The sequence below is a fragment of the Seriola lalandi genome, unplaced genomic scaffold (genome assembly GCF_002814215.2).
Source record: "Seriola lalandi dorsalis isolate HSWRI2012SDOR001 ecotype SW California unplaced genomic scaffold, Sedor1 jcf7180002054285, whole genome shotgun sequence".
NCBI lineage: Eukaryota > Metazoa > Chordata > Actinopteri > Carangiformes > Carangidae > Seriola > Seriola lalandi.
In genome coordinates, this window is record NW_019524838.1 from 215004 (window position 1) to 232045 (window position 17042).

The following is a 17042-nucleotide window of genomic DNA, read 5'->3' on the forward strand; positions in this document are numbered from 1 at the left end:
CAAAACAAGAAGACAGAGAAATAACACAAGTGAGTAGTGTGAGTGTGATAAAACCCAAACAGTGGTGTAATGTCTTTTAACAGGCTGGTGGGACTCCCTATCATTAGCTTCTGTTCACTTGGCTCCACAACAAGTGCTGCATACAGTGTTTGGTTAAGCAAGGCTGATGAATGCTATGGAGGTGGAAAACAAACTATTAGTGAGGCTGTCTATACTCACATGGTATTAGTTATACCCTTCATACCTAAGAGAAAGACCTTGTTTTAATTAATTTACTTATATATTTAAAAAGTGGTATTTATCCCTTTTGAATGAAGTTCAACATTAACAAACAGTGCTATGATTCAGTCAAATGAAAGACCTGAGAGTATCATTTATAGCCTGTGTAGTAGTCCTGTTGGTTTCTGAAGAGGGAAAATGGTTAGCTGATTGGTCTGTGGTGAGGTCACAAACAAGTCACAGACATCTTTGCCTTATGGGAAAATGTGTGTGTGCATGTGTGCATGTGTGCATGTGTGCGTGCGTGCGTGCGTGTGACATGTTACTGCGGAGCCACATGGTAGACACATTTAAGATATTTTACGAGTGTAATTCAAGACACTCTAAACAATAAGTGTTAAATTCTATACAATGTGTCAGTCACAATTACAACCAGTCTCGTGACATCGCTTTATTTAGAACCATGCAAGTGTTTTAAAATTATGGGATTTTTCTGCCTCATCAACTTAAATGTTTGATATAGCTTTGAAAGATAGCAGGCAAGGCTGGTTAAGCTGTTGAAATTTCATTTACAGATGTTTATAATTTAAGTACGTCACTGAGCTCCTCAGAGCTTTATTTGTGTTTCAAATGGGCCTGAGAAATGACCTCAAGTCCATTTGAAAAGTGTTATTCCAAAATAGCATCTGCATTTTGCAAAACACCTCTATTTGCAATATGATTGCTGAAATGAACGTATACTCATTTTCAACAACTCATCGTTAAAGTATTTTCCCTTACTTTTCCAAGTACTAATATTTTTGATGAGAGGTCTCTTCTGGCGAGCATCAGGAAAAAAGTTGTTACGTGATTTTGGAAAGTGTACAGTTAGCATCCCGTGACTTCACGCAACCATCGACATAACATCATGTCAGTGACAATGCCTCTCTTGATTCCAAGACTAAGGATCAGTTTGTTTTCAATGTTCCCTGCCTTAGCTTTACGGGAATGTTTAGAGTTCATGTCAGAAATACAAATATTGACCTGCCTGTGCTTTCTTCACTGTAGCCAAAAAAAGCCAGAAAACCATTTGAGCATCCCACACCTGCGATGCCATGCCGGATGTAAAACTCTGTAGAAATTACACTTGAAAAGAGCTGTGTGTGTGTGTGTGTGTGTGTGTGTGTGTGTGTGTGTGTGTGTGTGTGTGTGTGTGTGTGTGTGTGCACGTGTACGTATGCTGTAGTGTGTGCATCTCTTGAGTGTTTAGATGTAATTGATGTGAATGTCGGTGACGGTGCATGCACTTTGCAGTGGTTTGAGGATGTCCTGGCATGGTCTGGCACATCTGCTGTGTGTGTCTGCCAAGAGAACAGAAGGCTTTCCTCTCCATCGCTCTCAAGTCAGCCCAACTACTTGGTGCATAAATGTGTCTTTGGATCTTGCATTTCTCAGACATGCAGTGCAGCATGTGCCAGAGTTTTTGTTTGTATATCGTGCTTGGTCAAACCCTGTTTTCCCAGAAATGTTGTACATCACTGATGTTGAATGTTATGATTTTTTTGGACTGTGAGTGGCTTTGGAGGTTAACGACATAGTTCAAGATATCTTGTTTGTTTTCTTTTATCCTTTTATAGTCCTTACATCCTGCAGTTGTGTACAAATGTCTGTTATATTGCAACAAGCAATACAAAAGTCTTATATTCAAAGGGACTTTGTTAGTTTATGTAATGTAAAGGTGGGTAATTTGGATAAAATTACCCAGCACATTCCTGTTGCAACACTTACCCTTGTGTTGGTGGGTACGGGAAGCACTGTTGCCTTATAGCTCAGGAACATATGATACACTGGCCACTTAATCTAAACACAAACACAGTAAACACAGTAAATAGCAAGCAGTTCACACTCCAGATGGAAATATACTGTCTGCTACTCAACCTATAAAATAAGAAAGAGAGACAAAAAATTCTGAAAGAAATCAAGAACAGTTAACTCTTCCACAAACAATACCAGCCGCCACCATTGCTGTACCTAAATTTACACACACCATGAAACAACATGCACAGCTCATTTCTGGTGTGTTACATACAGAAGTCATATTTGGAGCTGTGTGAGTCATTCTTCTGATAAAGTCAGTGGCTGAGCTGTAACTATTTTAAGTCGTCACCAAGTACTACTCACTGTGGCAGAAATCCCTCTGGTGTGGCCAGGTTACATTTAAAACAAAGCAGATGCTACACTTGTGTGTGTGTGTGTGTTGGTACCTTAGCAAGTACACACAGACCTGACAGAACTAACATCCATCTCTGTTCTTTTGTTCTCTTACAGGAAAATATGGGATACCAAGGTTGCAGATCCTTCAACAAGGTAATAAAATGTTTCTTAGCCATATTTGACCATTTTATAACTGAGATACTGGCAGACATAAAAAGTTTAATTTCTTTTAAATGCCTTGAAAATATATTTTTTTCATTTAGCTCCTTACTGTGACTGATGGGATCTGACACAAACACAAAACTCTCAGAGTTTAGCAACATGTAAATCAAAATGTGATTAAAGTTGTGGGGTTGTTTGTTTTGTGTTGCCAGCACAGTAAAATCTGATCAAACCAAACCAACATAGTCCTGATTAAGCAGATTAGCTCAGTTTTGATTGTTTGTAAACAGTAAGTAAGGATTTTTTTTCCAGCCACAATGTGGATTGTTTCTAATTGAGTCATAAATATTTAATGGTATTGAGAATTATAAAAGATTTAAAGCTCTCTTCTCTTCTTTTCAGATTGAGCGTCATGGCAAAGAAGAAGGGATTCTGGGTAGAAAAAGTTCACTGTCTTGGAACTGAGAACACCCTGTCAGAGTGTCTTGCTCAGCTGTCAATCTCCCGTAACCCCACCCCTTGTAAGAATGGGAGACATGCAGTAGTCAAGTGTGTACCAGGACCCCAGTTTGCTCGCATGTCCTCAGGAAGACCTCAGGCTCCTTATCCAGTTGTGGTAAGATTATTAAAGTTAGGTCTACACAAGCACAGCACAAAACAGTGTGTTTAGAAACTGCCCGTAAGAATAAGCTAAGTTATATTCCCTTTCCCTTTTCCCTGTACAGCCTGTGCGTCTGAAGGCAGGCCCCAGGTTAGGTGAGGGCCGTGTGGAGGTGCTCCGAGATGGTAAATGGGGGACCATTGTGGACCATATGTGGGAACGAACTGCAGCCAGTGTGGTGTGCAGAGAACTGGGCTTTGGTACGGCCAAGGATGCCCTGCATGGAGCCTTCATGGGTCAAGGTGAGAAATAGAGACACAACTTAGGCTGGAAACTCTGCAAAACTCCACATTTAATCTAGCTCTTTTAAGTCTGCAATTTGGATATTTGAATGAGTTTATCTTGTATCACGTTATTCCAGAGAAGACAGGGAGACTTTGCCCGTCTTTTGCTTATCACCCATCTGCCCTGACTGATCAGATAATGTATGGACACGTGTGTTTGTCTGTCTGTCTGTGTATGTTACCTTGTGAAGCTGCAATGTCTTGATTGCAGTATCTCCAACTATGATTACGTGACTCCTGTGCCAGGGCTACCAGCTGCACAAGACAACGCACATGTGCACACATACGCATTCACACACAAAGTGAAATACTATAAGCCATGTTGGGTTTTGTGGTGGTTCAGTATTTGGTAACTAAAGCCACAGACATAATCTTGCTAACTTCAAGCAAGCTTTTCATTCACTCACTGAGTGCTGTGGTCTTTTTTCCTTTGATTTCAAATTTTCAGCCTTGGTGACACACAGGTTCAGTCAGTATCCAGCTGTGCCAGTGGTGTCCCCACCCCTATGAGATGTGAGAACAGTTTCGCCATTCCTCAGGCTAGAATGTAGTCTCCAATCATGCTGATCAAGATGAGATGAGGGAGGACAGTCTGCTAGTTTAGCTGTGTAGTTGATCATACATAGGATATTTTTGTGTTTGTTGGATTTTTTACCTTTTTACCTTTTATCTTCTTAAATAAATAAATAAATGGGTTTTCTGTAGGTAACGTCATTTATTCTACCTTTATTTTTGCTGAATGTCACAGAACTAAAATCTAGTTTAGTTGGCTTTCTAAGGGGACTTTTATTGCACCCGGCGTCTGGTTTCAATTAGCTACTTTAATCGTTGGGTCATGGTTCAGGTTCAAAGGTGTATAATTGTCAGGAGAAGCCAAAAAGCTTTCAATTTTGTACCTAGAATAGGTTTTGCCGAATCTAACCACAAAGCTACATTTGTGTTGCAAGCGTGCAAGTGCCAGCATGTGTACATCATCCATGGTCGTGTGTGTGTGTGTGTATGTATGTAATAAAATCAGCCTCAGAATTAAAACATTAAGATGTGGCTCTGCAGCTGCAGTTTGGTTTGACAAATGGCAGGTTTACCCTCCGCTTCATCTTATATTACTCACGTCTGACTCCTGTGTAATGTATATAAACTATTTTAATTAAACATTCAGTAGATGTGATTAAATTGGCATTAAAAAAAGGTAGCAACATGAATAAAACAGAATTTATCTATAAATGAATATGAGTGATTCTTACAGTGTACACAGCTTGCTTAGACTTATTTTTGACAATGATGATGATAATGATGATGATGATGATGATGATATGTACCTGTTAAGGCACAGTAAGTATATATAACGGTAAAATATATAATTTACAATTTGTAGTTACAGTATATATTTCAGTGTTACAGTCTTACTGCACAGTTCATATTAAATCACTGATTTAACTGTTCATCAGAGTGGTGGTCTGTGGAGAGAAGAGGTTTGTGTGCCTGGTTGTATTGGCATATAGTGTTGTGTAACATCTACTAGGATGTGAAGGGTCCGCTGTGATTTTTCTCTGCCTGTTACCTGACTTGTGATACGTGAGATGCAGTTGTTGGTGGAGAGAGAGAAGGGTAGTGGGGCGAGTACATCTCCTTGGGGCGGTGCCAGAGTTTTTAAAAAGGAATTCAGCTGTTCATGTTCTATTCTTGAAATGAAGCAAATGCTGCTTTGTCACATTTTAGAGCATGAAATACAATAGAATTATGACTGAAGTAGCTTCGGAATGATGCAATCAAATACACTGTTTTATTATCAGCTTTTATCATTATTGTACCAATGAATGTGGGGGACATATGTGTAAATCAGCACACGCTCTGATCAATGTCCACCTTCACCCAGCCTGTTGGCACTTTGAGCTGCTGCACATACATGAACTAAAATAGCAGGTGCCCTTGGAAATGACCACACAGCCTGTGCGCCCAAGACCTACTGCTTTGTGTTTGTTGTTGGACTTGCACGATTAAAATAGGGCCCTAACGCACCTCACATACATATACTGTACGTACATACTCTCTTTTCTCTCAGACACCCACACACACATGTGCATGCACACACACAGTACAGGACTCTCCCTTTTTTTTATGTCTCACACTTACATATATGCTGCCACTGCAGGATGATTGGACTTCAAAGTCCTCTCACAGTTTCCTTTCTTTAACATGCAGTTTCTTTGACATTTTACTGGGACATATAATTTTCCATGTGCTCGAAGGCCACATAAACACAGGCCTATATGTTGATGGAAAAGGCCAAAATTACACACTCTGATCAGACAAACTCTCACTGAGAAAGACGTTCTGAAAGATTGAATTATTAATTCAAATTTAGTTTTGTACAAATGTTTAATTTGTGTACGCAGTTAATTTCTCTTTAAATTATTATCTCTCAAAACACATTAGCATTTTGGGTTAGATGGTAATACACTCCTCAGGTACACTTGCTTTCTGACAGTACATGAGAAATAACTCCTCATGATTTCTGTCAAGTCTTGTAGCAATAAGACCCCACAGGAGAGCGCTGAAATATTTATGATTAGCAAATGTGATAAAGGTTGTAGTCAACTGGCTGTTTGGCTGGAAAGGGCGGTAGACAGTCTGCAGGTAGGATACTGTCTTGTAGTCTCACTCATCAGAGTTGTCGCACATATACACTTAACTATGTCAGCTTATAACTTATTAACAAGCTTTGAAATCCTGTTGACAAAGGAAACATCATTTTGATGCTGGTTGGCTTCTACTATACTACTAAAACTGACAGGCAGGCACATCTATTTACAAACTTACATTATTTAGCACTTGGCTGAGGAACTGATTGAAAGAGACGTTCCATGAAAAGAAAAACACAACTCACACTACATTAATGTGCCTAAAATGGAGTGTAATTTCAGAGAGGAAAAGAACAGGGTTTCCCTTGTAACCACTAACCAACTATTTGTGCTATTCTCAACAAGAATGTGACCGATCTTACCCTTTTCCATCCCCTAAAGCGAATTTTTCTAATCTGTCCAAATGATCTGTGGCATCTGCCAATTCTAATTATATGGTAATCAAGCTCAACCTATGTCTTGTAAATACTAAATTTAAGATACCGCATTTATATTATGCCCCATTATTGCTCTCGTAGCTGCTGTCATCCTTAGACATTTTATGCTGAAGTTTAAGCCTCGATTATTTAGGAAATTCAAAATGAAGAAAAGCTATGTTCAAACTCCATCTGCCAATGATCTAACTCCCGTAATCATTACATTTATCACCATCAGTGTGTTAAATTACAGGGACAATGTTTCTATTTCCTTTCTTGACCAACATTGTTATTTTACTGTGTAATTCTTCCTGTGAAGTACATATACTGTACATATAGTGCACTATACTACATTAGGGACTAAAACACCCTGAATGACTGTGTTTATGTACAGTGTATGTGGCCAGTTTTTGGAATTTATTTTGGGTTTTTGTGGATTTCCCAAACTAAGGTTTAAATACAGCATGTCACTGTTCATTTTGAGATCCTCTCGAGGCCCCATGTTTGCCTTGATAACTTAAACAGTGGAAGTTTGGATCTAGTTTGTGGCCTGACCATTTAGATAGATACGGAAGTGGTTTAGATGTGTCTTTTTCATATATATGAACCCACGCATGGTGACCAGTATGGTAGCAGGCCTACAATCTACCAAAACCAACACAGGGACACATTGGGTTAGGCTGCAATCTGGTTCCTATCATTTCAGTCATCTTCCTTTTCACTCTTCTTTGTTGGTTTTTCTCTCCTTCCCCTAGTTTTTGTGGTTTTGGTTGTGTTTATTTCAATACTACCCTATTTCCAAGTTTGCAGTTTGTGACTTTTGTTTTAAGCAAACACTGAAGCCATGGTTTGTTCTGTGTTTTCACGATTATGGCTGCAGCCGTTTGTTTTCAGAAAATCTTAAGCTTTTTTTCCACCATCTTCTATGTTGTTTAGGATTATCTGGTTTTACACAACAAACAAAAACTAGTGAAAGTCTTTTATTTTGTTGACACAGATTTGGCTTTATTTGTTCACCCAGGGTGGTGGACTGCACGCAGTGTTGTTGTTGTTGCACCAGAAGCAACAGAATGGCGGTAATGAGGTGTGACAGATGCCCAAAGTAGATGTTGGTGCTGCTGCTGCTTTGCTTGCAGGAGCATTTTGTCATGACAGATAGGAACTTTTCATTGTTGGATTAAAGTAGAGAAAGCTCATTCACATGAAGGGATTACAGAGCCTCACTTGTATGTGTGTGTGCGTCTTTGCGTGATAACGTCTGCTAATGCCTGTAAATCTACAGTGGGTGGCCCCAAACAACACACCGAAAATGTTTAGTTCTGAGCGTGCTCCTCTGGTTTCCTTGCTTTATTTTTGTCAACATAGTCTTTAAATCTACCACATCTTTTCCTCCTCCTTCAGGTACAGGACCAATCCATATAAACAGTGTCCAGTGTATGGGGTCAGAGCGCTCCATCCTAGACTGCTACTTCCAGGAAGTCCAACCATGGACATTCAAACACAGTCAGGATGCCTCAGTACGCTGTAACGTCCCTAAGACTGGCATGGAGAACACGGTACGAAAATTACACCATCACAAGACATACACTTACCAGGTTTCACTGATACCACAGCGTTCATTTAATCCCTTTAATCTAATGGATTTTAGGTGCGGCTTGCTGGTGGTAGAGTCCCATCAGAAGGCCGTGTGGAGGTGTTGATGGAGGTTGGAGGTCGTAAGCGCTGGGGCTCTGTCTGTAGTGAGAACTGGGGCATCAACGAGGCCATGGTGGTCTGCAGACAGCTCGGTCTGGGCTTCGCTGCCAGTGCTCATCAGGTAACAACTCCCCAACCAACACGACATCCATAACTGACAATGTTGCAGCAAGCATTTCATTGTAGCGCCACCCTTTAGCCTGGGTAATTTTGAAAATGCCGCAACTTACGTCAACAATTTATTATCAATGTCTTATCATTAGTGTCTAAAGAATTGGCATAATGTCCTGAATAAGAAAACAATGCAGCACTCACACCTCTAAACCAATTAGTGTAATTTTGAAAATGTCAGACTACAGTGGTCGGAGGCATCAATCTTTCAAGATTTGACAAAATCCCATCAGCAGTGTCTGAGTTATTGACGAAAGAACAAACAAATCCATTGTCACAACCCCTGTATTCACTGTGGTGGACAATGAGCTATGGTACTGATCACTGACAGAAAACCTGACAACCCCAACCCTCTCCTTTTACAGGAGACCTGGTACTGGACCGGTGACCCAAATGCAGCCGATGTGATTCTCAGTGGAACCCACTGTGTGGGCACAGAGCTTTCAATTCAACAATGTCGTCGCAACAACCATGTCCATTGTCCTCGCGGAGGTGGAACTAAGGCTGCTGGGGTCAGCTGTTCGGACAGTAAGTTGAACCATCTTCCTGTAGTTCCCCATCTTCTCCTCTGGTTCTGTTTGAATCCTAACATAACCTCTCACATCTGACCCGCCTCAGCGGCACCTGACCTCGTTCTGGATGCCCAGTTGGTCCAGGAGACAGCCTACCTAGAAGACCGACCCCTCCACCTGCTAACCTGTGCCAACGAGGAGAACTGTCTGTCCTCATCTGCTGCCAGGATGAACTGGCCTTATGGCCACCGACGCCTACTGCGCTTCTCCTCTCGCATCATGAACCTGGGTCGGTCTGATTTCAGACCCAAAGCTACAAGAGAGAGCTGGACGTGGCACCAGTGTCACAGGTATAGCATCCCTGAAGAGTTTACAGACGAGTTTGGTTGCTTGGGTGTGTTGGCTGCTGAAATAAAAAAAAGAACTACTTAAATACTTGCTATATGTGGGATGGTGTAGTTGCCTTTGTGGTCATTCTAAGTGTTTTTGGGAAAACTGTGGTTTAGAGTGTCCTGAATACAGGTGAACTGTGGTTTTTGGAAGCTGTAAATATTCAGACAAACACCTGTTCTTGGTTCAAAATTGCTCGTACGTGCATTAATGACATAGCTCCTTCCATGTTGAGTAATTTGAGTTATATTTAATTTAATTGCATTCAATTACTACCAGGAAAGAAAACATACTGAAGTGTGATCTCTGCGCCAATGGCTCATATGGTTTGACAAGTGGTCTGCAGGTAGCGTGCAACATGAACATTAGACTTAAGAGCGTTTGTCTGTCACTGGGCCTCAGCAGCATTTTGTCCGTTAGTTGTAAATAGATGACATATTGTCCTCAGGTCTTCTCTTAACACATTCCACTCTGCCTCTCAGCTTCCTCCCATCAGTATGTCGGTTTCTTGTCAGATAACGAGAGCACTTTCAGGCCTGTCGTCATGAGAGAAGAAGGAGTCATTTGAAGCCCACAGTATTGGCCGTGTGAGATTTGTCTCAGTAAGTTATGGGTGGCCTGAAACAGTGTTGTCGTCTCTCCAGATTCATTAGCCGCCCTGCAGAACATGTCTGTGGAAATGACGGTTGAACCAATTCAGTTACTACAGGTCGGGTGTAATACAAAGTACAGGGTAGCCCACGGCCAGTCAGGTACACCTCAGTTTGTTACAACAACACATCAGAGCTATGGATCTGTGTTTCAAAGCCCCCCATTCACCCAGAATGAGTACACAGCACAACCAAGCTGGTGCTAAAACAAGCTTCTGTGAGAGGTGTTACGGTGACACCCATGCTCATGTTCAAGCAGTGAGGTCATTAGCCTACAAGCCATAGGGAGCCAGTGTTCAGTTAGTGTAAATGCACACTCTCATACATGTACAGACACACACACACACATACACACGCTCACCTGGACTTTACCCTCTGTTGTCCTAGGCACTACCACAGCATCGAGGTGTTCACACATTACGACCTGCTGACTCTGAATGGCACGAGGGTTGCAGAGGGACACAAGGCCAGTTTCTGTCTGGAGGACACGTATTGCCCTGATGGTAATGTTCACCACTATTCATGAGTCCCAGTCAAATACTCTTTCCCATTAGGGACAGGAAATTAATATCAGTATTTCAGCTACGGCTATTTAGATTTTTACTTTGTGGTTAATGTATTAGATCGCTGCTGTTGTTTGTTCACTCTCCATTTACTTGTTATATTATTGATGAAATGGCTCATATGAAAAAGAAGCATTCACATGTAGTCTAACACAATTCAAGGAAGCTCTTAAAAATAACAGGGAGTGCCAAGCATTAAATTAATTTTGATGTTGTGATTGATGATGTTGTTGGTGTGTGTGTGTGTTAATGTGTTAGGAGTCCAGAAGCGGTTCTCTTGCTATAACATGGGTGACCAGGGCATTTCTGTGGGCTGCTGGGATACCTATCGCCACGATATCGACTGTCAGTGGGTTGATGTGACAGATGTACGGCCAGGAGACTACATCTTTCAGGTCAGAAGTAATTTCATGTCAAAAGTCAAGTACTGTTGACTTTGTGTTTAATATGACATTTTGGGAAATTTTATTTCTTATTTTGCTTTCTTGCTAAGCGGGTTACAAAATACAAACAGCTTCTTAGCTGGGTGCAGTAACCTCCTGAATACTTGTCTTCTGGAGTCTCCACTAAGTGTATAACAACCTCAGAGTAACAAGAATGTAGCCAGCCCAAAAAAATAGCCAGACACGTAACCCCCTTAAAGAAGCTCAATGTGACATCTTTACACTTATGTTTTTGTACAGGTTAAAAAAACAAAATATAGTATGCCAATTAATGAGCTTAAGAGGGTCTGGTAGGTAGATTTTGATACTTGTGGACTGGGGCAGGCTTCCCCCCGTTTCCAATGTTTCTGCTGAGCTAAGCTAATTAACTATAGCTTTATATTTAACATACAGGTATGAGAATGGTATCAATCTTATCATTTAACTCATTTAAATCAGATAACATATTTCATGAAATGTTTAACCATTCCTTTACGGCCAAAGTTTTAGTCAATAAGAAAAAGGTTCTCAGGTTCTCACTTGACTGGTCGGGGTTTCTGTCTATTTCAGTAAAACCCTCTGACCGCCCTCATCACAGTCATCACCTCAGCCATTCCTCTGTCTGTCATTACTTTGACCGGGGTCAGTCAGTCGAGTCATTGTGGTTACTAAACTAAAACACATCAAGGACTCCATCTCCTATTATCCTCCATTTCCAGTTCAGACTGCTGATCCCACCATGGTATGCAGCAGTCTTCAGATCTTAGTATGCTGCCAATTACATCCCAGCTGTTGACAACCAGTTACAGTGCAACTCACTGTCTGATAATTACTGCTGTTACCCATTTTGTATGAGAGGTCACACTCAGTCTTTGTAATTACACTTCTCTACTCTCCATTGAAGATGGATATTTAATTTACTCATAATAGATGTGACACAAATATATAATATATATAAACGCATGTGCCAATTGGATGTAATTTAAGCATGTTGAGCAGGGTGTAATTATAAAGTGGTAGACTGCTACAGGACAATGTGGAGGCAGAAAGAGAGAATGAATGATGGATGAAGACAGAAATGGAGTTGAGATAAATGAGAGAAAGGAACTGGAAGAACTGCTGAAGGTGAGAAGGTCAGCGTCATTTGAGGAGACAAAAGCAGCACAAAAGGGTCATAACCAAATTTAACAGAGAATAAGAAGACAGAAAAAGAGAAAGCGCAAAGTAAGCCAAGCAGGGAGTCTTTCATTTATCTAGTAAAGTGCAGATGATGCCTGACATTTCTGATCCTGGGCTTTACACATAGATTCAGCAGGCCTACCCTTGAACCACCCAATGCTAATGAAACACACCAATTACCCAAATTAACTATTGCCTCACTTTAGTCAAGCAGCACCTAGTCCCCCTTCCATTAAGAACGGCTAATTTGCCACCAAGGAATTTCTCCTGCCCTGTTTTTATTTTTATTGCCACTTTCTCACTGAGCAACACATTCTGCCTCTAAACCAGCCCCCTGCAAAGGCCTCATACACACTGGTCCAACACTGTAATTTACCCTGAAAAATGAAGAGACAGTTTTTGTGCACTCACTAAGTTTTTTAAAGTTTTCCTTCCTTTTTTAGTGTAGTGCACGTTCCTTCTCCCTGTAGCTGTTTGTAACCTGTACTTAAAGTGGGTGTAGCAGTTTACAGAGCAGCTATTAGAGTAAATGGCTTCTCAGTATTATCACCAGACCAGATTAAGAGAATGGTAGTATCAGCAGTTATAGAGCTGCTCTTCAAATGACAGACTATTAGAACAGTGTATGGCAGCACTCAAAATAAGGCTGATTTCAGACATATAAACATGCTTATGCATAACTACTCTGTTGAAACAGACTTCAATTACAGGCTAATTCAGTCCTTATTATTGCATACCTATGTTGGAGTGAGGAGCAGAGCAGATTTCTTCTCTGCCAGAGCCGGGGGCTACACTGTGGTAAAACCACATTCCATGAATCGCAGCTGTAAAGTTGCATAATTTCTTACACAGCCAGCGATCATGTTTTGTGTGCGTCTTTGTTAGATGTTTTCATACAGGTTATAAAATATTTTACAATGGGCTTTCCTTAAACATCTACCAGTATATTCCGTACTTACATAACACATGGTAAAAGTGTTTTGCCACCACATGTATGCTCAGTAGTAGACTACCAATTGAACATCATTCCAATGCTAAGTTCACAAGCGAGTACTATATGGTGTATTTATCTTTACAAATAGCAATATTGTATGGAAAAGTCATCCAGCTTTTTATAGATGAGAAAGGGGTTGACTGTAAAAACAATACCAGCCATGAGTGCTGTTTAATAACAGGCCCTCAATTTTACATCCAACTGGTGTTTATTTTAAATGGCTTTCTCAGTGTGTAGAGAGAAGAGACTTATTCCTTGTCTGTCCATGAGCCTGGCCAGCTGAAGATACAGTATTACATGAAAGTGGAAAAAAAACAGTAATAAATTATGTTTGTTGCAGTGATGAAACGTATAACTGCAAGTTCTACGGTCAGAAACATCTGTTGTGATACTGCATCAGCTTATTGTCAACAGTATGATTGTGTCGTTTTGCAGGTGGAAGTCAACCCCTCTATGGACATGGCTGAGTCTGACTTTATGAACAATGTCATGAGATGTCGGTGCAAATATGACGGCCACAGAGCTTACATGTATGGATGTCATGCAGGTGAGGACAGAAAACCCTTCTCCTCTTTCCCTCCTCATCTTCATTTCTTCCCTGTCATTTGTTATTGATATTTATGCTCTTTTTGCCCTTATAGGAGATGCATATAGTGCAGAGATTGAAGACCTGTTTGAGCACCAGCGGCAAATCACCAACAACTTTGTGTAGCCCATCCCAGGACTCAGTACGAAGGCCTTCCAGTGGGGCCCAGAGAATACTCAGGGTGGGCTGAGGTCGATGGCCCTAGGCCCTTGGGACCTTAGCACCCACAATAACAGAGAACACACAAAATGGTGCCTGTTCATCTCCTCAGCAGATGTGGATAAAATATTCATAAGAGAATCATATCAGAGAAGCGACCAGTGCAGAGACTCCATTCTCAACTCAAACAGCTGTTGACAACAAGAGTGGAACAGATTGCTCAACATGTTTTTTACTCTAGTCACATATGATATTGGATATTGTTTCAGACTATACTGATTTTTGTGAATGTGGACTACTAGTAACTGAAGTTAGTTATTCAAAACATATAGGTATGAAAGACGTTAATGTCGCTATAACTAATGTGTAACAAAGACAATGGAAAAATGTGTTGGGAAATCTTGTTCCGATGCTAAAAGAAACTAAAATCTGAGAAAAAAATAATAATATTGTGACTTGGTAATTTCTTTTGCAAAAAGATCATTTAGATCACTTGTAGCAAAAAGTTGGCATTATTTTTCAAATTCTTCACTAACTGGATCGTTTGTAGCTGTTGCGCTTTTACATTACTTCAATATTGGTGCTCTTTGCCAATACTGTATGTTGTTATACTAACCTCACTACATTTCAGGTGAACAGTGTTGTACAATGCATTTTGGGTCTCTTTTTTACAGATAATTAGGTATTTTACTATTGCTTTGGTTTGAACAAAATCATTGTTTTATAAAAGTGTAGTCGTGCTCTAAAAGTTTTGCTTCTCATCTAGAATAGGTAAGAAGAGGTCAAATGATTTTTATGGAACAAAGCACTTTATCTTTTAAACATCAGTATTCTAGTTTTGCCCCCACACCTTTATTTTTAATTAGCCACCAGATAGATTTTTAGGGTGTTTATCTAAAAAAAAAAATACTTTATTGTGTTTTACATTTCAGAAAGTGAAATATAAGGTTTGTGTTTAGTTTTCATATTAAGTGTACTATTTATATTGTACCTTTATTTATTCATGGATTCACACTTACATAGCATGCTCAGTGAAGAGTTTGTTAGCTTGCATTTAATTAACAATACTGAATATTTCTTTTTTGTTTTTCAGACATAATTAACCAGGGGGAAAAACATTTTCATAAAGTAGTTACAGGACTATTATTATTAGAACATACCCATGATGCGGATGATTAATTACTGACTTATTTTATTTTAGTTATTAAAACAAGTGGAACGTTACAGCTTTTCTCTTCCAGCCTCTGTAATGGGAGGGAAGACCATGCTGACAAAACCACTGTATTGTGGTAGTCAGGCAGGCTGGGTTTTGAGAGCATATAAAAAGCCTTTTAATTATGTCTGTTTGGGTTAGACATAAGGTTACGGTCAAGGTTAGGGCTATAGCATGTGCTTTATAAAGAAACTATGGAATTGTTACTTGGAAATCTAGATTTCCAACTTAACACAAGCTACAAGAAAGATTCTGAGAGATTTAGTGAGGGAGATGGTGACTGAAAGAAAGAGTGAGAAAGTAAGACAGAAGGATAGAAAGGGATGAAGTTTGGAGAAAGACTTATACAGACATACAGTTTTTTATTTTACTACCAGAGCTGCCTTTTTGTAGGCAGCCATACAGCGACCACAAGCTGGCATTTTCAGCTCCCCAACGAGAACAACATGTTTGTCTGGGAGAAAAAATAAACTCCTTGATTCACGCTTCAACAGAGTAAACAGTGGCCTTATTTTTCCTAAAGCTCAGCCTGCTAAACTGTATCTTTCTCCACTTTTTTCTTTGCTGTTTAAGTAACTTTTTTAGCATCACACCAAACCATGATGCAACCCAACTTTCTTTACAACATTGGACTTGTGTTAATCATGTTTTACCCCATTAATGTGTTTAATGTGTTTGGCTTATTGTCTCAGCGGTTGAACCTGTTAAGATGGTGTCTAATAGACAGTTTCCAGGACGCGTGGTGGAAAGGACACGTCACTCATAAAGGCTCATGTAGACTTATTAATTTCTTTAACAGATTGTCTTCCTCCTCACTGGCCTTTATGATTTTGACTCACCAACATGATTTAAAGGTGTATCTTATTAAAATAACCTTTTATAATCATACACACCAGGCCAAACTATAAAAACTGTTGATATAAATGTTAGCAGATAGAGCTGAAAGTCTAAAATGAGTGTTTGCTGATATACTTTTCTTTGTTTTGTGCTTATGTACAGTTCCTATTGACATATTACCATGGTCTATTCTGTGTGTTATTTAAAATTATATGACATTACATAGCTTCCTTTGGTTCATAGTCACCACTCTCATCATATTACTGTATTTGTACCCTTGCTATAACATAGCACTGGGATGTTGTTTTCCATGGCCAGTTACACTTTTATTTTGTCTTAAACACACTGAGAGTGTGCACTACGTGGTGCTTATCAACAATTATATTCACTGTGCTCTCAGGGACTTTCACCTCATCTCAAGAGTAAAAATAATTTTTAATGTGATGTGATTTAGGTTCTTTTAGCTGTGATGCGAACATGATGACACCAAATGATCTTATAGAAAGTAACCTGTACCCATGTTTATTTTGTTGGTAAAATATTTAAAGGTATGAAGGTGATAAGCTTTGTTGGGTTTTTTGTTGAAGAAAGTTATGATTAACTGTGGAAAGACACTGGCTGAGTCAGAGGCAAATTTCAGTTAAAGAACAAATCACAATGCATTCATTCATCATTACTGTGAATCAATAAAACTTCATCACATACTAAGCTGTCCTCTGCTTCCTGCCTCCTTCTTGCTGTTAATGCATGATACTGCAGAATATTGGTTGTTGAGAAAGTGTTTTCTCTACATCAAGAACACAGGAGATGCTGCATGATGCATAGCATTTTCCTTATTTTGTAGGAAGATCTGATCTGACCAAACTGGAGCACTTTACTGGAGCACTCTGGGCTCTTGGTTTTTAGACACTTACAGCCCGGTGGAATACTGGGGCTTTATTTTACAAGGTTCCACTAAAATGACTAGGCTGCCCAAAGATAACCCTCTCAAGCTTTTAGTTTTCTGTGACTTAATCCTTCACAAACACTGCCCCTCTTGGGAACCGAGAAACGGCCTCGCTATTCCAGAAACGAAAATACACAAAAGTGTCCAG

At 39.9% G+C, this 17042-nt stretch overlaps 1 protein-coding gene across 1 annotated transcript in view; it reads left to right on the forward strand.

Moving 5' to 3' along the window:
* Window positions 1-16656, forward strand: part of loxl4 (lysyl oxidase-like 4) — a 23950-nt gene extending 7294 nt beyond the window's left edge. Inside the window, exons 5-15 of the mRNA XM_023405754.2 lie at window positions 2527-2565; window positions 2977-3190; window positions 3300-3477; window positions 7979-8133; window positions 8226-8393; window positions 8809-8971; window positions 9062-9305; window positions 10383-10498; window positions 10817-10953; window positions 13589-13700; window positions 13795-16656. Coding sequence (XP_023261522.1) covers window positions 2527-2565; window positions 2977-3190; window positions 3300-3477; window positions 7979-8133; window positions 8226-8393; window positions 8809-8971; window positions 9062-9305; window positions 10383-10498; window positions 10817-10953; window positions 13589-13700; window positions 13795-13865 — 1597 coding nt within the window. The 3' untranslated portion in view covers window positions 13866-16656. The remainder of the gene's footprint in view (window positions 1-2526; window positions 2566-2976; window positions 3191-3299; window positions 3478-7978; window positions 8134-8225; window positions 8394-8808; window positions 8972-9061; window positions 9306-10382; window positions 10499-10816; window positions 10954-13588; window positions 13701-13794) is intronic.
* The last annotated feature ends 386 nt before the right edge of the window (window positions 16657-17042 follow it).